The following is a 25203-nucleotide window of genomic DNA, read 5'->3' on the forward strand; positions in this document are numbered from 1 at the left end:
ATAGGAAGGAAGCAAATACCGTACACAAATACACAAATGATTCCTGACGGTATCTCTAGAGGACCTGAAGCGGAGACTAGACAGCTGGAATCAACAGAGTCTTAATCAAACGATACAGGAGAGGTAACAGATGAGAAAAATGCTATCTAGTGGGAGGCAGGGCGGAAAGGTGGTGGTGGAAAGGGTGGTGGTGGTGGTGGTGTGTGTGTGTGTGTGTGTGTGTGTGGGGGGGGGGGGTTATAACGTGGAGTTGAAGACAAGCTATGAAAGCAGGGGGTGATGAGCCCCACTGGCACTATGCACTGAGCCGGAAAGCAGGTGAGGTTCAGCATGCAACCCAGTTTCCTCTGAAATGCTGCCCCAGCTGTCGCTGCATTGGCTCCTGCCCCCGCTCTAGGTAACCGCAGAGTTCACAGGGTGATTAGAGCCGGGCGGGGCAGTTTGAACAGTGGAGGCCTGAATGGCACTATGGCGCATACAAATTTCCATGGTTAAATTTAATATAATCTGGTTGACTTCAAAAGAAAACCTATGTGCTGACCTGGGAAGCCATAAATATGGATGGAGATGTGAAGTATTCTGGGAGGTGTTGATGATGGAAGCCTACATGAACACAATTTGTCTTAACATAAAGGAGAACATGTGATTACATATACCCATACTCTGCACTGTATCATCTCTATAAACAGATTCTGTATGTGAAATTAGAATCTGAAAGCAGCCTGACTAGATTTGGGAAGCAGTCTGGTTTCTGGTTGTAGTCTGAGTAGTATTTACCAATTACGTCTGAGCGGGCTTCGATTGCATGCAGGTAAATAGTCTGCAAACGAGGCGGAACCCATCAACTACTATCTGACGACGATTTAGCTTCATTAACTCGTCACACTAACTTAGTAACTTCGTATGCAGATATCTATTTATAGAGACGCCGTTATCCGTTGCCCCCAAAAGATTATCTGCCATCAGACAGGAAGCAGATTGGCTCCGAGATTATTGTGTGTACTGTATGTACACTGTGATGCATCAAAGACTGGACTGACATGTTCCAGCCTTTGCTTACCACTTGACTCCAATAAGTCAAGCTAATAAAACACAGGAATGTCCCAGTGGGAAAGGCAAGTAAACACTATAAATGGGTGGAAAAGTGTGGTCATCACCATGAAAACCTACCAACCACTGCTCAGAATCCGTTTGAAAGACCTCTTTGAAGAGATCACGATTGGAATAGTGATTGTACAACTGCATAATACTGCATTGTATGTGTACTACAGTAGATGTGTGCATCTGTTGTCTCTGTGCAAATATTTCTGCATTGTGTCGAATCAGTTAACTTTGCTTCGATGTCTCCTTCCTTTGCTGTCTCTGTGTTATGTCCACTGACTCAAACAGTATAATTCCAAGTAAAGTGATTCTGAATGGTGCATTCTTGCTTTGCATGCTTCAACGCCTCAGTGCACCCGGAGCAAGCCAGCCCTGCTCCGAGCCCTACTTGACAGAGATGTCCTGACCACAGACAGCTCCCACAATGGGGCTAGTGTGTGTGGTAGTAGACCTTCCCTCGCCGGGCCTGAGCGACAGCCGGGTCGATGGGAGTTCAGGTCTGGAACCAGCAGCAGCATCTGTTTTGTGAGGCCGCACTGAGTTAAAAACAATACAGGATAAATGAGTCCTCTCACGGTCTCCTTGTACATGGATGGACAGTGGCCTCACGTCACCAAACTAAACGTCTATTTTTACAGTTTATATTCGCAATTTTATTTTACTTGAAAGATAGGGACCTGACATGAGGCAGACATATGCAAAATGTGCTACACATCGACAATTTTAGTGCAATGGCACTGGCCTCCACGACTTTTCTCTTCCCTCAGTCCTCATTTTCCATTTCCTCCTTGCTGCTCTTTACTTAGTGCAGTCCTCACGCCATCCATCATGCTTCCCTCCTCTGCATCGCCCCATCTCTGTTGGCATGCCTGAGGGGATCGATCAGGTCCTCATCGCTCAGCGCAGCTGTCACTCTCACCCCTCGCTCCCTCCGATGTCACATCATCAGGCCGGCGCATGTCATTTTCTCCACAGGAGCCATGGCTCTGTGCCCGAGGTGACTGACAGCTGCAGAGAGGGCGGAGCCAGACCGACTGAGCAGCTCGACCTCATGCTCACCTCTCATTAATGCTGCTGGGCGATTGGTTGGTTGGCATGCTGCCTGTCACTCAAATCGTTAAGGAATGGCCTGAATAACCAAATCACTGGACTGTATCTGTGGGCCAGCCAGGTGATATTAATCTGAATTTGAACGGTGATTGATAGATTGATTGATTTCACATGACTATTCCATTCAAAGGAAAATATGGATAGTTCAGCAAAAATAGGTAAGCCATGATGTCTATTGTAAAGTATTCATTGAGCAGGTTAAATAATGTTATTCTCTCTTTGATGCTACACAAATTTGCAATTTATGATCAAGAAATTCAATATCCCATTCAAACGGCTTCAGTATGACTATCACTCTCTATCATAAAGATAATGAGACAATGTAAACAAGATCCCTTCAGGTACATGACGAATGCACAACACTGCCCAATAATGCATTACACATCCATCTAGTACTGCTGTGGTGTGATGACACTAACCAAGTTAAATCCTCCTCTGACATATAAATCAGTCTCAATGCAGTGGGTGTCTACTGCACAACAACTCAACACAAAGGTGTATTAATGTCAGTTTTATGGGCTTAATTCTCTCGGAGGCCTCTCGTTAAACCAACGCAGTAATATGAAGGTTGGGTGTTTTGGATGAAACTTCTTTATTGTCATATGCCATGTGATACTTGCAAAGATTTGGTTCTGCTTCTTGTGCAACATCCAGAGATTCATGTTCTTAGTCAAAATATGCAGAACGTGCAAGGCAGTGAATGGGGTTAGGCATGTTTTGAGCTAGTCCATCAGTGAGCTGGCGAGTTGTTACATAGTCAGTCAGTCTGTGACAACCTGCAGGATGGAGTCTGGCTTGGCGCCATGCCTCCGTCAGCAGTTTGCTAGTGGAATGAGGAGTAGGAGGAGGAGGGAGGTGAAGAAGGAGTGAAACGAGGAACAGGAGGAGGCAATGAATGGGAAAGGGGGGCTCTGTGACAGGAATGATGGGCAACTAACTAACAGCCTTTTTGCGTCTAATAGAGCTCTAATATAAGGATAAGAGACACTACAGGGTGTTGGAGTTCTCTCCTGGGCCTGTATCTGACCACTGCGCGCACACACACACACACACACAGGCAAGCAGAAAGACACACAATTGAACAGAGGACAAACCAACCAGTCTCTGTTGATAGCTCATAAAGCTTAACCCCAGATAGCCAGTTGCCTGCTTTTGGCCTACTGTGCCGGATACTTAGCTGAAGCTGAAGCTTAGAGGGACTTGAGAAGGCACTGTAGCGCTGCCCCAGTGAACAACTATGGAGGCTTCGGTCCCAGATCAACAACCTAACTTAATAACAAGCAACAAGCGCGCAGTGTGTCGGGGACCCATCTGGACACTGGTTCACTGAAAGCTGCACTTGTGTTTTTATGCCATGAATTCCACCTTTGTTTTTGAGCCAATTTTGAATAATTACAAAAGCAAGGGATTTAATCAGGGAGCAGCTGTCAACGTGCGTGTGTGTGTTTTTACGTTTGTGTGCGCAGATGAGGGCACAGCATCAAAGTGAATCGGAATATCACAGAAGAGCAGCATAGGCAACATCTGAAGCCCAAGTTCCCTGTTGATATAGCACACACCAGGACACACTACTGCATTTCCTGCACATGCATGCACACACAGTCGCACAGACCCAGGGTTGATGTGCAAAGAGAAATGCTGTCAGCATGCGGAGATAAGAGCAGAACCATCTGTCTCTCTATTACACATAGCTTGAATGTGTGAATGATGCTGTGTGGTTAATGGGCTCATACAAGTGCTTTTGTCTGCCAAAATAACACAATGAAATTCGGTGAGGTGTTTGACAGTCCATCCATCTGTCTGTCACACACAGCATCTCCAGCACCACTGATCAGCTTTGAGGAAACCTTATTTGCAGCAACATTTGTTAAACCGTGCACGGCACAAGATGCTGCTTTAAATTATATGCTGATTCGATTTTCCCAAACTCTAAATGATTATCTCATTGTCACATTCTGGGATTTGTATATTAATCTGATTAGATTACCAAGGAGCGAGAGGATATACTTAATTGTAGGACTTTACAGAAACTTAAAGGAATGATGCAATGCACCATAGTTTTTTTTTACTTCAAAAATGATACATAGTATATCGACCAGGCAAGCAAAAGGTGGACATTATATATGTTTGCTCAACTATGCTTTCGTGCAAAATTCTTAGAACTGATGCATTTGACCAAAGTGATCAAGATGTGATGCAGCATCGACTGGTTCAAGCAGCACATCTACTTTAACATACATGCAGATGTTCAGAAAAGCTCCTGCATGCTTGCCAGAGCCAAGAAGAGGTGAGTTATTGATTATTAGGCACAGAATCTATAATAACCTTTAATCATATTGTAATTTTTCTTATATTTTAATTTTTACCTACTGCAGCTTAAAACACGTTTATCTGAATATGAATGTCCTTATTTTTACCATTGTTTTGATTGTGGTTGAAACGATTCTGCAAGTAACTTGATTACTGAAACACATCGTTACAAAAGCTTTGTTTAATTAATTACTTTAATGAAAATATATAGCGTGGCGTTTGCACGTGGATGATTTTCCCACAACGGCTGTCTTACGTTCTGGACACCAGACACTGAACCATGGTGGACACATGCTGTAAGAAGACGTGGTACAGATTACAAAGTTGAGAAGGGGATAGAAAATAGCGAGGGGTGAAGTGAAGTGACAGGCAAGAGAGAACAATAGAGTGTCCAAAGTTTGGGATCATTTCAAGCTGAAACTTAACGAAAACTCTGTACGCTGTGTCTGCTGTAAAAATAGCTTATCACAATATCATCACATCAATGCTTCCGTAACTCAGCAAAAAGTATCCAAATTTACACATCCAGTTTCCACGGAGATACACGGAAGTAAGTAACTGGCTCTACCTCACTGCAGCCCGGCAGCACAAACAGATTACTAAAATAATCAATAGTTGCAGCTCTAGTTTTAATCCTATTTGGATATGTCTATATAGAAAGGAGAACATGAATATCCATGTACATGAGGTTTAAGCAGTATCTGGTTTCTGAACTGTCTGTGTGCAGGTACTGTATGTCTCACTCCTTCTCATCTTGGCCGCACTATTATTTCTGGTGAGTGAGTCACCTCGGTGGTTGTTAATGAACCACTTTGGTTTCTGGCTGCCTGGACTGTGTTGCATTTACCACTCTGCTGAATTTGGCTTCTCTGTTTAACAGTTTATCTTCTGCATTATCAGTGTTGTGTCAGACTTGACTCACTCCTACATACTGTAACTCATATTGAGGACCCAAATGGCAGGCAGAGATCAGAAACCTGGATATAACATGTCTTATACTGTTTTCAATCATAAAAATGGGCGGCTGTGGCTTGGTGGAAGAGTGGGTCGTCCTCTGTTCGAGAGATTGGTGGTTCGATCCCCATCTCCCCCCGGTCCACATGTCGAAGTGTCCTTGGGCAAGACACTGAACCCCGAATTGCTCCCCGTGCTGCGCATGGGTGTGTAAATGTGGTGTGAATGATTAGATCAGATTAGATGGTATGTAGATGTCCACTGCCATCAGTGTGAATGTCTGTGTGAATGGGTGAATGTGACAAACACTGTGAAGCGCCTTGAGTAGTCAGATGACTGGAAAGGCGCTATATAAGTACAAGTCCATTTACCATTCCATTTTACCATAAAAGACTGAACATAAAGATGGACGTAGCTTCCGGGTCTGAGAAGTGAAGCCAATGCAGAAGTGCCCTAAACCTGCATTTCCGACAGAGGTGAATGGGAAAATGACCCTACTTCTTACTTGATTTATTACCTCAGTAAACAATTTACTAATGAGTTTATGGTTTTCAATCGCTAGTTTCAAGTCTTCTTCAATATAGCACGATGTTCACTTTGTAAATTATGGTCGACGATTAAGCAGGGGATGCTTTGGGCGTGGCTACTGTGTGATTGACAGATTGCTGTGCTAGCGATAGGACAGAGTTTCAGTGATGCATATACACGGCACTGTTTACATTACAATAGGCATGGACTTGTTTTTGGGGTGTTGTCCGTGTTAAATTCTAATGAATTTTTAACCCTCTCAGTATGTTTTGAATTCATCACAGTACATTTTAACGCCTTAAAATGTCTTGATTAGTCTTCAGTTGCATCTTGCTAACAAAGCTAATGGCTCCATGCAACCGGAGCTCCCAGCTCACCCATCAGCAATAGTCCACCGGTCAGTTGAACCGCTTTAGAATTTAGCTTAGCACAGCGTTAATTGAAATGACAGTGGAACGCAGTCTGCTTCAAAACGGTAGTTCACAAACCAATGGGTGACATCACCGTAGTTATGCCCATCTTTATTTCTCAGACAATGGTTTCAATCACAGTAACCTAGCTCGCCTGTTTAGGTTTTTTAAAGCCAGGGGTGGGCTTAGGAATTTGAAACTAGGATATGATTTGTGCAACCACATGAACAGGATACTAGTTTACTTTTAAAAACTTATTGTAGGAGTAACATTTTTTGATGTTGTTACAGTCAAACAGCTTAAACACTAAAAACCAAATCCAACTTGTTACCTGAGCGATTCGGCCATGCGCCGCAGATCTTCATTCTGCTGCTTCAGCCGCTCAAGCTTGGCCAGGATCTTGGAGAGTTCCCGGCTAGACCTCTCTGGGTGTTCGCTGTCCCTCACCAAGTGACCACCGATGTAGAAGAGGAGCGTGCCCCAGGCCAACAGCACCAGGGTAATCCAACGCCATGAACCCGCCCAGGGCCGCATGGTGCAACCTTGCCAACCCAAAAATGCCTCTTGGAGTGCCTGTACACCCACCGACCCACCACCCTGCCTGCCGGATGTGCACACACACTCTGTGCCCCGTCACCACAAGTGCCACAGTGCCAGCCTTGGCATCGGCATCTTTGCAGGGATGGTGTACAGTAAATGACAGATGAGAAGGAGATGCGTGTGGTTGTGGCTCAGGAGTGTGTAAGAAAAGGCAGCGCGTGTTTCTCCAGCGATCAACCAGCTGTTCCTGCGTGCTAAAGCATGGCTAAAATGCTCCGATGTCTCTTCGAGGGCCCGTTCGGAGTCTCCTCCCCTCCACCCAGCTCCGTGTTGAACAGCTTGTCCCACACCGTCTTGCTATTTCCTTCCAGTCCCACAGGAGTCGTTTACTAGAGCAGAGTCCTGTAGAAACAAAGAAAGACATGGGATTTAGTTAAACTTATTGCACAACATTTGTCTTGCAAATACTTTATGTGCTGGTTGGTAAAACAGAAGTTAGGCCAGCAAGCCAGCTTGACAGACATGCCTCATAAAGTGCCACACAGAAACAGAGCAGACAGTCCGGCAGTTAAAGCCAGGATGCTGCAGACTGGTCAGGACATAACCCTGTCTCAGCAGCCTCCAGGATTGATCAGCATGACACTGCAATTTGCATTAACAGTGATGTGCAGTCCCTGGGCTATGCTGCATTGCTGTCAAAGCAGAACAGGCATATCCCACTTTCCACGTCCTGCCTGCCTCCACATTACACACACTTAAACTCATGTAGTACCAATGTTACATCTATTATTTCCTCAACAACCCATACTGCATCTTCAACCGCATCTCACCACAACCCACTTCCAACACTTTCTCCCTCGCTGTAAGTTAAAGCATGACTAAGCCTGTCAGTTAATGGATTTGTTTGGAGACATCTAAATCCCACAAAGTTCTCCCTTAGCCAGTTTCTCCTTCCCAAATGCCAGCTGCTATCCCCGTAGCCACCGTGACAGAGTGCAACATTGTCAAGGTGATACAGTAAGCTCAATGGAGCAGAGGGAACGAAAAATCCCTGGATCATCACTTCCCTTCATCCCAAAGCAGCGGGGGAGATGAGATGGACACGTGCCGGGTTTATGAAGCAACCTTCGCTGTCAACTCCCCAACAAAGCCCTGCCACGCAACTGAGACAAGTCGTGTGATGGGATGAAGACTGGCAGGTGTGTCTATGCGCTCAACATCTAGGCTAAGTGTGTGTGTATATGTGTGCTATCATCTCCGAGTGTGTACCACAGCATGCTGGAACAGTGTCAAGCATCTTAGAGTTCATGTGATTGGCGGTGGTGGTGGGGTGCAGTTGATTGACATGTCGCAGCATCTCTGGTGCCTCTGCCTATGAGCATTAAAGACAGAGGAAAGTGCTCCTGTGGGGGTTCGCCTGGCAGCACAGAAGTAGGTTAACAGTAGCTCATCATGTTTACCATGGCTGCATAGTTGATATGTAGGACATAAATGGTGCCATGCTGTAATACCGTAGAGACTGTTTATGCCTCGATGGCGCAAACTGCCCAGAATAAAGCAGCTGAGATCACTGAAACAATGAGGTGCAAAGTATTCACCTTCATTTCTTATTGAATAATGAGGGATTATTGGAATCTGTGCAGACGTTCCTTCCTTGCCGGTGATCCTGTTGTGACTAACCTAGGCTGACACAAAGGTGGCTGCTCTTTATGCATGCAGCACAAGGATGTGCTGAGCTGTGTTTTATTATGGAAAATAAAGCTGCAAGAGGGTAGCATTCCACCAGCTAATACACCACTGGGACTTTACTAAAAGGCAGGCTGCAAAAACCCTTGTCACTGTGTTTGAGGAGCCATAATGAGGTTTGTGCTCAGTAGACTAAAACTGATAAATATAATAATGTAACTGTTGGAAGAGGCTGGAAAATGCTGCCGAATAGGAGATGTTTTTTTTTATTTAGATAGACTTTAGATATTTGAGGAAATGTGAAATGAAAAACGCAATGGAGTTACATTATTGGTATTGTAGGATACCTCAGCCTCTGCTGCTTTAATGTATTATAATAATTTTTATTTGTCTCGTACAAGCTCCGTAAATTTATAGAAGTGCATTACTAAATTGCTTTAGCTCCTCTTTAATAGTCTTTAAATACAACATCATTTTACAAGGTCAAAAGAAAAATAATCAGTATAATCAGATGTAAAATACCAAGCACACTGGAAAAGACATCACTGAAGGTCATAAGTGTTTTGATTGAAATGGCAGTAGAGACGGCTAACCTCACACTTTTGGTGAAATTGTTACAGTCTAGCACCATTAATAGCCAAAGCAAATTCACCTTAATGTTTGGGTCTAGGTCATAGAGGAGTGTGTGTGCATAGAGGAGTGTGTGGGTAATGTGAGATTAGCTTGGTGTATAGAGGTTAGGTAACAGAACTTGAGATCAACCACTGGCAATTAAATACTTGAAGCACCCAATAATCATTACTAAAGAGGTGTACTTGACTTCAGAGGATACGAAACCTACAGGATTATTGGTTAATTATGTTTAAAAATGAATGCCATCTTTACTAACTGCACATTATGACAATTATTGGATCCAGCAAATGGCTTCAGAAAATGAGTGAAGAAGGTTTTACGGGTTCTTTTCAACATGTCGTTTGAGCTTGGCCTTGACTGTGATGAAGTGACAAAGTAGACAAGAAATGCATTCATGGTCTCTCTTTTCATACATTTCTACTTCATAACTAAAGGCAATTATTGAGTTTTGTGTCAGCAGAATGAAGCCTTAGTAAAGAGAAAATGATACTCTACTACAATTTATTCCACTGATGAAGATCTGGTAGTGTAATATTCAGCCAGATATATTACTGAGTGCAAACTGAGGGCTGACGATTTTTGCATTTTCTCAGATCTCTCACATTTGCCCTCGAGTCACCACAGACAGGGGCCATAAATAATGGAAATTATAGTAATGTCAGTTAAATAAATAAATAAAAGTTCCCTACTGTGGCACAATCATTGCCACATCTAAATTGGACTGTGCAATGGATATGCTGACAGAGGGATTTTAGAGAAATTGGCCTTATAGTGCCTCTTTTTTATTTCACTTCCTGCCACCAAGACCCTCCTCCCACATCTTTCAAGTAAAAAGGAAACATGATTTCAAGGTCTGAACTTCTCTGGACGAAATCTAACATGTCACGACTTCCACTTGAATGTGCAGTCCTCCTACTTTATAAATGAATGGAAGAAGTGGGTCTATACTGTTCATTACTGGGCTGCTCCACCTACACACGCTCTCCCTAAATCTTCTTTTAACCTTTCATTTTAAATATCATCACTCTCCCACAATGCCCTTCACCTTGCTGTTACAGCAACCAAGGGGGCTGCTTGGGCCGGTAAAGGCTGGCGTGGTACATGTGGTACATGTGGCACTGCGGGGCGGACTGTCACCGCTATCACAAAACGACCCTGTGATGCAGCAACATGCAGGAGCCTAAGGGGTCAGCAGAGATGACCTGTCTCCACTCCTGCTGGTTAATCTTCAGCGTGACACAGGCTGCAGCAGAGGTCATCCATCAGCACGCTCCGGTCTCCAGGCAATAAGAACCGCGATGAGGTCCACCGTTGAATTATGCATGGAGCTCGTCTGAGGACGGCTTCTATTACACCAACACCACCACTCACACTCAGGGACAACTGAAAAGGAGCCTCATCTATACCACATCTTCTCATCCATGTTGGTGCAGGAGAGTGTATTAGTGAGTGTTGCTAGGGACAACCCTCAGGGGGATACGCATCAAGATGTATCACATGTTATGGCATGTGGGAGACAAACAGGTAGGAGAAGTTTAGGAATAAAAGCAGCATTGAAAGGATACTAAAGGGAAATGAAAGAGAAAGGGTGGAGATGCATTTACATCTGGACAGCAGCTCTATTTTTCTGCCACTACTGTCGAAGTGTTCCATCCAAGCATATTGATTTGAGATCTCCGTATCAGCTTATGAGTACAATGGAGGGAGCATATTGCAGGTGTATGGGCTACAGAAATGCAACAAGAGAAACATCAACTCTCCCTCTGACAATTTTTAACCATTATTTATCAAGGGGTGGTTTGCTGAGCAAGCTGCTCTTAAGAAACAGCCTTCTTTGTAGGAATAAAGCTACACTCATTCCCCCCTGATAGCTGCCTGGTGCGGTCGCAGTTTTCTACAATTGGCAGCTTTTATGGCTATTATCTCAGCTGGTCTGAAGGTCCAATCCAGTGACCTTTCAGCCTCTGCCCCAGTTCCTAAGTAATGGATGTTGCTGGGAACAGAGGGGTTGACACATTTCAAATACAAGAACCAGTGTCAAAGACACTACATAGTGGAGCCAACAAAGACTTAAAAAACAAACTCAGGGCTTGGCACTTAAAAATGGATCATAATGTATTTATTCCAAAAAACAGGAAAAACAACACGCACCTTTCAAGGAGGGTTGTAACCTGAAATGTTTGCTCCCTTATAACGATGCCACAAGATTTTTTTTTTTCATCAATATGAATACCAGCAAATGTCTGATTTATTCATCAGCAGAGTGCTCCTACTCCCGCTCCTCGTTTCTTCCTTTCGGTTGGCTCAGAGCCGAGGTATGGAGACACCCATAGCTTTTTGGGGTGCCCCGGCATTTTATATGCATGTGTGGGTATGCCTGACTGCACGCACACACACACACACACACACACACACACACACACACACACACACACACACACACACACACACACACACACACACACACACACACACACACACACACACACACACACACACACACACACACACACACACACACACACACACACACACACACACACACACACACACACACACACACACACACACACACACACACACACAGGATAGTGGTGAATATTTCATGAGCTGCTCGTAACTTTATAACATTCCTAAGCTGAATGTGGAGTCCACAACTTAAGCAAAATGGCAGAGAGGGGAAAGGGGGCGAACACAGATAGATGGCAAGCTGGGAGAGTGAAGATACCCAAAGGTAACTGCACTGGGTTTAAATTAGGGCTTCCCCCGACCAAGGATTTTCTTGGTCGACCAGTGATAGTCATTTAGAGGGATTAGTTCATTAGTCAGCGACTGAATAACATAATTCAACACAATTAATAATGACACAGTTAATGACATCGGCAAATTATTTCAGATTCTAATTCTGAATGTGTCAGAAAACAAATCAGCAAGAAGACATGGGCAGGTAGCTAGGCCCAAAGCTAACGTGGAGTACTACAGATGTCGATATCACGGTTATTGTCAGAGCAAACATCATGGTTTACACGATCTTCATTATGTTTATGTTTACATTTAAGCTAAGAAAGGTAAAAAACACACAAGCATATTTTTGTTTCTGTCCTGCACATACACACAACAATACAAAGAAAATTGTAAGAGTAAATATTAAAGTTTAACAGCAAACGTCATTGCTCTCAAAACATTTTTTTAACATAATAACTATTAATAAAAACAGAAACCCGAATTCTTTCAAACACAGCATTCTAACATACCGTATCACCAGTTTGACTGTCGACATACAATAGCTTATGAGCACAACAGGGCTTTTGGGTACTTGGACAACACAATATCAATTGAAGTGGGTCCTACATTATTAGCCTCTCTTGATCCATAGAGAGCCTTTTGTCGAAAACTAGTTTTCAGAGCATTAATGCGCTCACATGAATATTCCGTTATTATGTTAAATCAAACTATCACAGCATTTTCACAGTATAGGTGTACTGGTTGTACTTTACCTGAACTTGGAGGCCACAGTGTACATACAATTTACACATAAATGGTAGTTAGAGGGTCCATAAGGGACTAAAAGCAAAGTAATGCTCCACAGGTTAATTCAGCCATTCAGATAAAGTCAAAATTGTGGTATATCTGGAGAGGGCTACCAGAGTATTAAAATGTAATATTCCTCAGCTATTTTCAAAGAGGGTCGAGCAACTGAGCAAGGCCTCTACTTGAAGGTACTGTAAGCCACCAACCTCATCGCAACTTTGAGATTAAGTCTTGCAGAAGTGGCTAAAGGTCTCAGAGAAGTTCTAGCCACACAACCGCTGAGCCTCGCTGGAGCTTGGCATTCAGTATCAGAGCTAAGCACACAGCCTCTCCTTCAAGGTTATCTCTGTGGAGAATTCGCTGACAGCAGGATACACATGCACACGCATTCGCACAAGCACATGCACTCACACGGTGACACAAAGATAGGCACTACGCACTCGCACGCACGCACGCACACACACACACACACTTCATTGGCCCGGTGGTGATGGTGATGACGGGGGTGGGGGTGTTTGTGTCGGTGGTTTATGCAAACAAGTTTTTAATTGAGGTGGAGGGACATATGATTAGCAGTAAAAAGAACCTATCGTTCCTTAGTTTTATTACTTTTTATGTCCAAATAAAACGTGGACCTGTGCGGCGGCCCCACCTGCCAACCCAATCTGTCTCCTGACGAGTGAAGGTGGATCTCGGGGCTCAGACGTGGTCAAGGACAGCATTGTAAATTCACCGTGTCAGGGAGGGTGATGAACTGGCTCTGCAACTGTGTGTGTGTGTGTGTGTGTGTGTGTGTGTGTGTGTGTGTGTGTGTGTGTGTGTGTGTGTGTGTGTGTGTTTGAGGGATAAGAGAAAAGGACAAGAGTCAATGTCACTCAAGCAACTGCATTTATCATGCCTGGAGCAGAGAGGGCATTAAAAAGTGTATGAGTGTTTATTTGGAAGGGCTGCAGAGAAATTATGGAACCAAGCATCATTTACTGATCATTTACTTTGTGCACTGCAGTGTTGAGAATCCTCCGTGAGAGCCAGAGAGCGAGCTCCAAAGAAGCATGACCGTCATTATTTGCTAGAAACAGAAAGTGGGACACTCAAGGTCTGTGTTATCCATCTACCTTGAGGTATATCACTGCTCGGACACAGACACACACAGACACACACAGACACACACACACAGACACACAGACACACACACACACACACACACACACACACACACACACACACACACACACACACACACACACACACACACACACACACACACACACACACACACACACACACACACACACACACACACACACACACACACACACACACACACACACACACACACACACACACACACACACACACACTCTTCCTGTCTGTTCCAGTTTCTGTTCGTAATGAGTCCCAATGACGGCTGACCTTTCACGGCCTGGGGTGCCAGGGACAAGCTAGTGAGGGAGGGGCAGTGACAGAGGGTGGATGGTCCTGTGATGACCCCATACAGAGGATGCCAACCTTTATTTAGTTACTTTCAAGTGACCTAATGACTGACTAAATACACAGGGGAAAAGAGAGAGTAAAAAGAAGTGATTATAGAAGTAAATCAGTGTCCTGAGCGGAAGGGAGAGGAGGAAGAATAAAAAAGACAGGCAGTGAGAACAGCTACTGTTACACTGTGCTAAATTGTGTGATTGTATCATCTGAATATGCGGTGACGCATAATGTGATACGCTTAGGATCCACTGAATATGGATTTTGCTCAGTTTACAATCAGGCCTTTGAAACAGGGCTTGGAAGTGGTCAGGCTCACACTGTGAACACGATTTTATGTAATTTGGCTGCAAACCATAAAGAGAACTACATAACTAGATGGAAATGTGGATGGAGAGGTGTTTGAAACAGTATTATTGTAATACAAAAAATACTAGTATTTTTGCTAATACAACCATAAGAGACCTGGTATTTCCAGGTGAAGTGTGAATGTGCACCTGTGTTAACCAATGACACAACTTGTATGAAATCCTGTATGAAAACTCACACTGAAGAGTGTAACCACAGTCCGTGTGACAGGGCAGGGAAGAAAATAAAGAGAAAATCAGAAATTGAACCACAGTGATAACAGGCAGAGAAGGAATGTGTCTGAGGTTGAAGCCAGCAGTTAGTGGACAGCCACAGAGGAAGACAGTGAGAAGAATTGTCTTGATCCCTTATCGCAATCTCCCAATAAAAGCTAAGGCACTAGAGCAGGGGGCTTGGCGGTCTCTTATGCAATAAGTTACATTTGCAAAACAATAAGAAGCACAGTCACTACCTCACTCATCTGCTGCAACACAATTTATGGTCACCGGGTAACTCCAATTATACCCTGGCTCAGGGCAAAAGAGCCTACCCTGCCCCCCCCACGCCTCAAGTCAGTGCCCTCTCCGAGGTTGCGTCTTGAATGACAAAGCAGTGGCTGGGGAAAAGAAAAGTCGAGAGGAGAGTTGTGACAGAAGAGACCCAGACAGCAGCAGCAGAGGCTGAAGACTAAGAACAGGGAAGAGCAAAAAGTAAACAGCACAGACAGCAAGAACACCAAGAGAAAAAAAAAGCAGCCACAGAGAAAGACAGAGGGGAAAAATAAAAAGGAAAAGATGGACCCGGGGAGGTGGTAATCAGAAGAAAGATGGCGGCTGTAGACACAGAGACAGAGTGGGAGACTGAGAGTGTTCCCCAAGGGTCCAGAGTCCTGACTAACACGGAGAAGGGGTTCTATAAACAGCAGTAACACACAGCTTCCAAAGATTCATCGCTCTATACTACATTATCTCCATTCTCTTGTCTTCAACCCTTGGCTCCTTTACTCTGTGACCTTAAACCCCCACACTTTGAAAACACATCAGCAGTGACAAGTGACATATTTATTTATCCCCTGCTTCACCTTAAATCTTGCTTTTATCAAGACAAGAAAGATAACATAACTGGAAACTGCTTTCCTCTTCAACTAAAGTACAATTCCATATATTTTGAGATGTCCCCACTTTAAATAGATAATTGCATAAGACAAAATAAAAATGTATAAAAGGACTCTTTGTCCTTGCAATAGTGCATTTTAAGACAGCTCTGCAGATATTGAAAAATGGCCTGGTGGTTCAGTGATAGTCAGGATGTCACCTCCAAGCAAGAAGTCCCTGACGCTCAGCTCTTTAACGCATCATCACCCCCAACCCCCCCCCACACCGTTTGCTCTTCCCTTAGAATTTCCTCCAGGTGCTCCAGTTTCCTCCCAAACTACAAAATACACACAAGATGAAATGTTAACTTAAATTGCCCACAGCGGCATGCATTGGTCTGTCTGTATTGGCCCTGTGATGGACTGTCGACTGGCATGAATAAATGGTAAAGCGGGCTACAGAATTAATAATTGACAAGTTGAGATGGGTGTTTTGGGCCGTGCCCCTTCCTGACTGCTGTCCTCCTCTCAACTCTCTGCTCCAATCCCTATTACTTTATTCTGGTCGCTGGCTATCTCTTAACTCCATTTCCTCTTCTTCATCTTTGCAGATTTGACATTAAAACCCAAACCCACTGGGATGTGCCCAGAACATACTTGAGTAAGTTTGCACTGAATTTTCCATTTAATTGCTTTGCTTTGGGTCAGGATTGTTTGAAAATGGTAAAATACTCTTATCCTCACCTAATGATGAGAATTTACTTAGCAACGTTGGGATTGAGGGGGCTTGGATATCGAGTTTGACCGTAGATTATACAGAAATTACAAGAGTTTAGGAAAGCTTGGGCATAGATCCAATTTGTGCACATCCTATACTATGCTCACCACCACCCGCCTCTTTCTTCTATCCTTGTTTCAAGAGCCATAGCTCCCTCCTGTCCCTCCGCCACAGCAGCCTGCATGCGTCACAACACAAGCCATATTGACAGAACTCCTCGTCCCCGTCAGGTTGTGTTTTCTGCTTGGGGTCTGTACTCATTGGTTTGCCTGACTTCTCCTCCGTCTCTTTCACTCCGGCTCTACGCGTGGCACTCTGCGTGTCTGTTCAGCCCATCCAGCTTCCACTTGGATGCTCCTTCCACTTGATGTGACCTGTTTGTAAGTCTTTTGTAGTATATGTATAGATTGTGTAAAAGTTCCATGTGTAAACCCTCATGTGGAAGGAGATTTTTTTTCTGTCTTAGATGTAGCACTACAGCAACGTTTGGCATGATTTCATGTGACTGGTTCAAGAAGAGTTTATTCTTAGTGTTGTAGGAAAACAATCCTGTCAGACTGAAGGGTTTCTGCCTTGCCAGAGACACTAATCACATTCACTACATTCAGCCTTGACTTGTTGGACGCAGATATTCCATTGGTTGTTTGTGTAATGAAACGGACAATTACAGGCAAACATTCCCTCTGTGGCTTTTCATAACCAGAGGCTTTTTTAGTGTAGCCATTCGGGCTTGGCCCTAAATGGTTTAACTCTGCATTCCTCCAGAGGACAATAAAAAAGACACAAGACTCATTGATGAAAAAAAAGAGCCATGCCTCACCCCTAGGGGATGAAGTCTTCTAAATGCAATTAAAGAAAAATACAGACACACTGTCTTTCCTGACCCCTATTAACTGAGCCTGAGAAAATAGCCACCACATCTCTCATCTATGCAAAACTTGCCTCTAAACAGGACCGGTTGCTCAAATCACATTAACTTACAGCAGAAAGAAAAACTCAATATACAGCGTGCCAGGCGGTGCTAACGCTGAGCTGATGCAATCACACCTACAAACACGACCCCTTCTTTGACTACTCTGATTCTCATGGAGGAAAATAGAGAAATAAAACCATATGTTGCCGCAAAAGCGTTGAGTATTTCATCTAGTCCTCCCTTCTATCCAGTGCAGGCAGCTGAGGCCTTGTAAATACTTGGTAAAGCCTTGGTTTATACAACATGACTTTGTAAAAGCTAAAAGTGAAGGGAGAGACTAAACACTTCAACTGCAGGCGGGGACATTGTGATCCAACTGGGAGCAACTGCATTCTTGTTTCAATGACGCACCAACAACACACTATCCCCCGTTCGGTTTCGAGGATCAGTCAAGAGACATACTGCAGGGGGAAGCTCTGTCTCTCTCTCCTCCTCCTTTACTGTGCTTTAGGACACTCAGCAAAGTTGCACATCAGAGGGGAGATCATTGTTACATACAGTATATGTAATGTTACATTGCGTCTTATCAGTTGTCTGAAACATCAGTCACACAAGTCTAGACAGCGCAGGGAAGTCCGTCAATCATCTTGTGGGGAGGGTACCAGTTTGTTGTTTATTCAGTTCCCTTGTGCATTGATTGGGCTTTCACCCCCTAACTTGCTTGCAGCTTCTATTCTCTGAGTGTGTAACAAGCCACTGCACACAGCTGTCATGTGTCTGGTGAAAGCGATGTGACTGACATTCATTGTTCAAGATTGAATATGCATCTCTCCCTCCAGGACTGACGCATGCCAAATGAAGGACATTCCCCTGATTGATGGCATCTATTTATACTAGAGCTCTCTCTTTTCACTCTTGTACAGACTCGATTTCTCTCTGTCTGACATGCTGACCTTTGACAGGCCCAAAACTAGAATACAACAACTGGTAAACAGAGGGAGCTGAACTTGAATGCCGAGTCCAGATTTATTGGAAATATTTTACAATTCACCACACCTCCCATTAGGAGGTGAAATAAATTCACACTTTCACTGCAGGTATTATGCATGGAAACAGGGAAGAATAAGAAGGAGGAGGAGGAGGAGGAGGGTAGTCCTGAGCACCAAGGTTAGATCACAAACATAATCAATAATGCAGTGCCTATTGTGTTTTAGTCAGCTCAGCTCAGTTCCCTTCTAGTGAATCCACAGTGCCGGACCAGCCTGTGCTAAGTCGACAGTCCAGATAAAAGATGGGTCTTCTCAGAATCAATGACAGAAGAAACAGCAAGGAAGGGGAAGAAGTGATGATGGCCTGAGCAGATGAGAGGGAATGTGGGCGGACTTGGCAGGAGAATGTGGCACGGAGGGAGTGCCTGGTTGCCACTGCTGCAGATGTTGTTTGTGAATCTTCACACAATGTTGCACTCGATCCACAATCCACCAAGAGGGATGGAGACTGTGGCCCTGGGCTGAGGCACTAGATAGTAAATAATAAAGATAAAAACACTTCAATCTTCTCTAGTGCACTCACAGTGTGATAAATACTTCATTTGAAACATTCAATTTGATGTAAACTGCTAATATACGACTTGCTTGTTTCTGTCTTTGCACTCCATTCCCAGCTTTCTTGTCCTGCTGCAATATATCGATACTAGCCAAGCTGAGCAACGGAATGCTTCCTCCACAGCTAATCCACCCCTCAGGCAACATCTCATCTTCAACTCTGCAAACCAAAACACTGGCAGGTGAAAATGCAGTCGTGCAGTTTGTGCCGTCGGGATTCTGCCCCTCATACTGATCATTGTTTATGGGCCCTTGGAGTGCATTAAAATGCATATTACTCTCCATACAACATCCATATTTACACATTTATGACTACATGACATACAAAAGAGTTATTCCTATTGCTTTTCCTGGTGACCCTTCAATGGCCATGGTGACAAACAGGCCATTGTTATTGCTGCTATATTGCCTTGTAATGCAGATGGCTCATGTGTATCCCTCTGAATTATTGATCTGCTCATGCGTAACGTAAACACAATAAACTGACATGATAAAACCTCTCTGTCACAGCACACAGGATATGAGTGTGTGTATAGATCACTAATCATAGATTAACATAGACCATCTGGAAACTACTAAAAACATCACAGAAACAACTCAACAGTGAAACGCACATTTCTTTTATGTACTAAAACAACATGGGCTTGTTTTTATTTCATTTTGTATCTTGAGATAAAGGCAAGTCTTATTTGATTGTTTTGGAAAATCTGCTAAATACGAACATCTTCAATTTAAACAGCTGCTTGGTGTAAATTCTAATCACTTCCTTGTGAATACATGATCCCAGAGAATCTACGAGGCACATTTTTTACCAAGTTCGCATTGATCTTAGCGCTGCTCAGCTAGCATTGATCTAATGCCAGGTCTGTGAACAGGCGGGGTGCTAGCTGGAGCCTGTTTGCTTGTGTGGGAGTTGGTAATGGTCTAGTTTGGACTTGGTCCGTCCACTGGTAGAAATATCCTCCCCCCTGTGCTCCCTTCCTGCCTCCTCAGTTTGTCAGACTTGATCCTCCCGCCCTCTGTGGTGTCTGCTTCTGTTCCCTTTCCTGTCGGTGAGCTGAGGGTCAGCAGAGGGGAACGGCCTTCCAGCATCTTGGCCCAGGTAGCCTGGCTCCCCACAGCCTAGTCATTACTGCTGGCTAACAAGCAGAGAGCGAGGGACGTTTGTGGCAGCGCTTCCCCTTAACTAACAAAGAGAAAGACCTCACGGGTAACTGTGGTAGCAGCAGCAGCAGCAGCAGCACAGAGGCACATGCTCCTGCTGGACCCATAATGGTCTTTTCTCATTACATTCTGTCTCTTGGGGGGAAAAAAGATGTACACACTGGGCTACTGGTCCTTTCAACTAGGCATTGTAGGACTACAGGGGTAGAGAGGAAGAACCATTATGTGCACAACCTGTCACATGCCACTGCTTTGAATTATCTTTATGTACTGATTTTGTGTGTGTGTGTGTGTGTGTGTGTGTGTTCTGTGATGATGTTAACACGCTCCCTTGATGTCATCTTATATTTTTGTTGGTTCAAGTCGCCGAGGAATTCCACGGTTGGGGTGGGGGGAGTTCTGAATGAAATGAGTTGACTTGATTGGATTTGATTCCAGTGGCTCCATTAGAGCCAGGGGCGACACAGGGGGAGGCAGGCCCATGGGTACTCAAGTGTGCATGGCCCAAACATGCTCACAAAAAGCACCCCAAATACAGATGCATACAGAGGCATATTATGCTTTCTTGGTGGCCCACAATTGTGTGGTATATGCAGCAATAGTTGGCAGTCAAGATCAGTGATGGGGGACGGAGGGAGGCGTGGGATATGTTTATTACTGACTTGTACAATATTCTTGATCCTCAGCCCACCACTTGCTTGACAGTTGTTTTCAGTCGTGTCCATATATTGGGCTGCATTTGCGCAGTATTTTTTTTGTCAATTAATTTAGACAGCTCTATATCTAATCTTTGCTTAGGCATGAAAGTATTTCACTCTATCATAAACTAATAACAATAGAGCTACCATACTTGCTCTTGTAAATTTACGATACTATTACACTCGCAACTGATCATCACCAGTTTTGCAAGAGAAATACACAGTCAGTTATCTCAATAGAATCTTGTACAGGCTATGGTTCTAACATCATTGTATCGTATACATGGCCTAGCGATGGCTGACTCCATACAAGAGATGGACAAAATACCATAAGATCTGTACGTTCTTGTGCAACCAAATGCATTAGCCCTGCAATATATACTCCTTTTCGAAGTTTACAATAAATCTTTAGTGGACATGTGTCAAAAGAGGTGTTGACTCAACTACAGTAGTCATTTTTGCTGTACTGGATTACATTTTGTTGTCAAGAGATTTAATTTTTTTTCCCTACCATATAACAGAAACACCTTGGTATTGTATTGCAATATGCTACCAGGTGTTATTTTTTTTCCATTGGACAACATCACAGATGTACTATAGATTATAAACGTCTGTGACCTCAAAGCTGACAGAGTTGGATCAACATATCTCCAATAATAATCATTAATATTAATCAACTACAAGCTTCACACAGGTACAGTAGTATTTATTGCAAGGCTTTTTGAACTGGATTACATTACAGTTTACAAGTGGTTATTATGAATGAGATTGTGTCCATCCCCTACACGTTGCATCATAAGTGCAATATATCATGATCACTGTAGTTCAATAAGGTGTTTCCATGTCAAAATGAAGCAAATGCTGCTGTCTCAAAGCAGATAAGATTCCTCATACTTTAGATGCATTAGATTTTGACCTGCTCAAATAAAATTTTGATGTGTGATTTGGTTATTGTGGCTAAAAAAAGATCAATGAAAACTTAACAACATGACTCAAAAATAACTAAAGAAGATTCCACACCGGGGACCCGGGGCCAGATCAGAGTACTTGATCAAAGTCTAGTTTGTCTGATTTGTGTGAACACTTTGAACGTCCATCAATGCATGCCCGAGTCCACTTGAAAAGGTGATCTTGAGTATGGTTCATTTGTACTCATAAATAATGTGTAAAACCGACTGTACCAAACTGAAACCTGTCTGAACTGTGTGGCCATGGGTGATAAAGTAGGAATACAGGGAAGAGGGTCGTTCTTAAAGCTGTCTCCAAAATAAGCTGTGTGAAGGGTGACTCCATTGCATGGGATCTTGCGAATGGTATGCTTTTCTACACTATAGCTATAGCTATACACTATAGTGGAGAGGGCGGACAACCTTATTCAGGCATAAACAAATGTCACATAGATGATGATGCAAGTGTACACTGATACAGAACATTGCTAATGTAAAAGCTGAGCAGCGGGGGAGTGGAGAGGGCAGACAACCTTATTCAGCCATGGTACGAATCAATTGCACCTAATATGAAAACGCTTGAACACTTTAACAACACTTCTTTCTACACTAATCATCAAGACAAAGTTGCCAAGTAAAGCTTCGGATCTTTGTTTGTAAAACACCAGGGATAAGTACCAATTTACTGCATCAGAGCAGCCAAATTACATATAAAACCAAAATTTACTTGAGGCCATTAATTTACCTCAACCAGCTGTACAGTTCAAATCAATATGTGGAGAAATGCAGAATCTGCAAATAGCTGCTGTACACTGTTCATTCCCTCAGTAGCTCATACACCAATGATACACAGCAGACACCAGTTACATCCGTACAATCCAGACATGCCCCCCATATGTAATCAAGTCACGCGGTTGATCTTTGGCAGGTTGCACACAGAGGCCTGCACAGAGCCGCCTCAAGAACAGAGCCCTGACCTCTGGTAATGGGTCTCTGGGGGGAGGGGGGGCAGGGGAGCTAAGCCTATTCTGCTTTGTACAGTTGTAAACTGACTGGACCCTCCCTTGGGACTGACTCCCACATGCTACAACCTCCTATCACCTTCCCTTCCTCCTCCATCGTCCACCACAATGAGGCAAAGTGACGCTGTTGCCAAGGTTACTTAGGGATGGGAGGGGGCTGGGGTCAGGTGGTACAGATGAGGTGGTTTCATATCTGCCTACACGGTTGATGCAAAACGAAATATGATTGTGTCATGGTGGTATAGGTAATAATGGGCTGATAGAGGTACAGGAATTTTGAACTGGGAGGACTTACAGGAAGAGAAATATGTACGTTTCTGAGAAATTGCAAGTACAGTATATCAGCATACATATGTGTGTGTGTGTGTGTGTGTGTGTGTGTGTGTGTGTGTGTGTGTGTGTGTGTGTGTGTGTGTGTGTGTGTGTGTGTCTGTGTGTGTTTGTTCGTGCATGTCTACACGGAGCAGAAGTTGGTGAAGGCTTAGCCGACACTGTGGAATGTAAACTAGCCACTGCAGCACTCCTCACTCCTGCCTGGCCTCAGTCAGACACTACCCCACTGGGGGATCGGGCGTGTTGCTTGATGCCCCACCCACCCTTCTCTCTCACACAGACAAGCATCCGGCACAAATGGCCACCATTCCTGTTAAAACTGCCTTCCTAGCACCCACCTTGCATTCCAGTTGCCACGGTGATTTGCTTGCCTTCTCTCTGTTTTCAAGCATGTTCAGATAAGTAGAGTTTGAACAAAACCGAGCAGTCACTTACCAGGCATTATCATTTTGCAGCTTTTTGATACACAGCCGCAGCTATCTCCCTAGATGATTGCCCGAGGGAAGGTTCAGTGCTTTAATCTAATCTGACGACAAATGATTCGATTAGCTTGGCCATTGATTAACCTCTTCCTCTGTGTGTTGTGCACCCATAGCTGAGCAAGTCTAATTTTATCCCCCATTCCTCCCTCCCTCCTTAAATGTGGCTCTACAAATGTCAGTGTTGGCTGCATGTGTCACTGACTTGATGCATTGTATTGTGTTGTGTGTATAACTGTAGCTCCGCTGCACCCATGGCTCACCAGCCATCTGCAGCCCACTGAGGGACACATGATGATGACGGCTGAGTCACCCATTAGCCCAAATTAGAGCCATCCTTCCACCGTTCAAGACAGGGCCGCTGGCAATGCCACGCAGTCAAAGCCATTACGGAAAACACGCGCTAAACTGATTTTGCTCTGCAAATACCATTAGCTGGTGCCCCAAGATTATAAATATCCGAACACCCAATCTGACGAAGAAAATGGGCTCGGATTGGAAACCGTGTTAAGAAAATCCTGCATCAACGTCATGGACTTCTTCACTGGTTGCCAGAGGGCAGAAAGAGGCGGGAAATGGCTACAACAAGCCAAAGATGAAAAAACAAAGAAAAACAGCGTTGGTGAGAAAGAGTTTACATGGACAGTTGCTGCTGGGGAGTGTGGTGAGGAAGCTGTCACACGGTGAAAATATAATACATTTCAGTATGTGATCAGGAACAATTATATGCGAAGCAGCTTTACATGACTTTTAAATTCACTGTTAAAATAAATATCAGTTATAAATATAGGGAAAATTATATGAAAGTGAAGAATGAAAGTTTAGAGCTCTGAATAAGTGCTCTCTAAAATGGCTGCAATAATGGTGGGCCATGCTGTACAAATGGCCTTTTGGTAAACAACTGTCCTGCATGTGGGGCAATTTGTCAAAACAACATAGCCACTTCAGACCTGGGGAAATTGCCATTTTGTCCATACAACCTATTTTGATCCACTCATGTTTCCGTTTTGCCACAATCGCACCCCAACCCCACCCACCGCTTTCATTATTTTCCTTTACTTGAGGGTTCCTGCAGAATGCCAACAAATGTTGCCTAGCAACTAAATATTCACCCTGCAGAAATCAGCAAGATTATTATTTCTTTCCAAGTTTCACATTAATGAGAGAAAAACAAATATCTTTGTGATTTCAAGTTTACGAATCCCAGTGGTGCACAAGCAGTGGGATGGTCTTCAAATGAAATGCGCAACCCTCCGTCGCATCTACAGAGGGAGACAGTGGCAGAGACACCGCAGGTATTTTGGGGAAGATGTACCAATTAGAACAGTGTTAATAACCACTGAAAACCAACCGCATGTACTGGTTGTAAAGACTACATTACACATGATCTGCTGTGCATGTCATGATAATGGTAATCGAAACCAAATTAGACAGAGCATCTGATGTGCAGGTTTTTTTTTTAATTAACCCGTGAGATGCACACACCAGAATGTATAAGCATGTTTTACATTTTCAAACAACATTCTCAAACACGAC

General features: G+C 43.8%; 1 protein-coding gene across 1 annotated transcript in view; it reads right to left on the bottom strand.

Moving 5' to 3' along the window:
• Positions 1-25203, bottom strand: part of fut8b (fucosyltransferase 8b (alpha (1,6) fucosyltransferase)) — an 87421-nt gene that overhangs the window by 34707 nt on the left and 27511 nt on the right. The window contains exon 2 of the mRNA XM_083933738.1: positions 6745-7355. Coding sequence (XP_083789864.1) covers positions 6745-6947 — 203 coding nt within the window. The 5' untranslated portion in view covers positions 6948-7355. The remainder of the gene's footprint in view (positions 1-6744; positions 7356-25203) is intronic.

This window comes from Echiichthys vipera, assembly GCF_963691815.1.
Source record: "Echiichthys vipera genome assembly, chromosome: 19".
In the NCBI taxonomy this organism is placed as follows: domain Eukaryota; kingdom Metazoa; phylum Chordata; class Actinopteri; order Perciformes; family Trachinidae; genus Echiichthys; species Echiichthys vipera.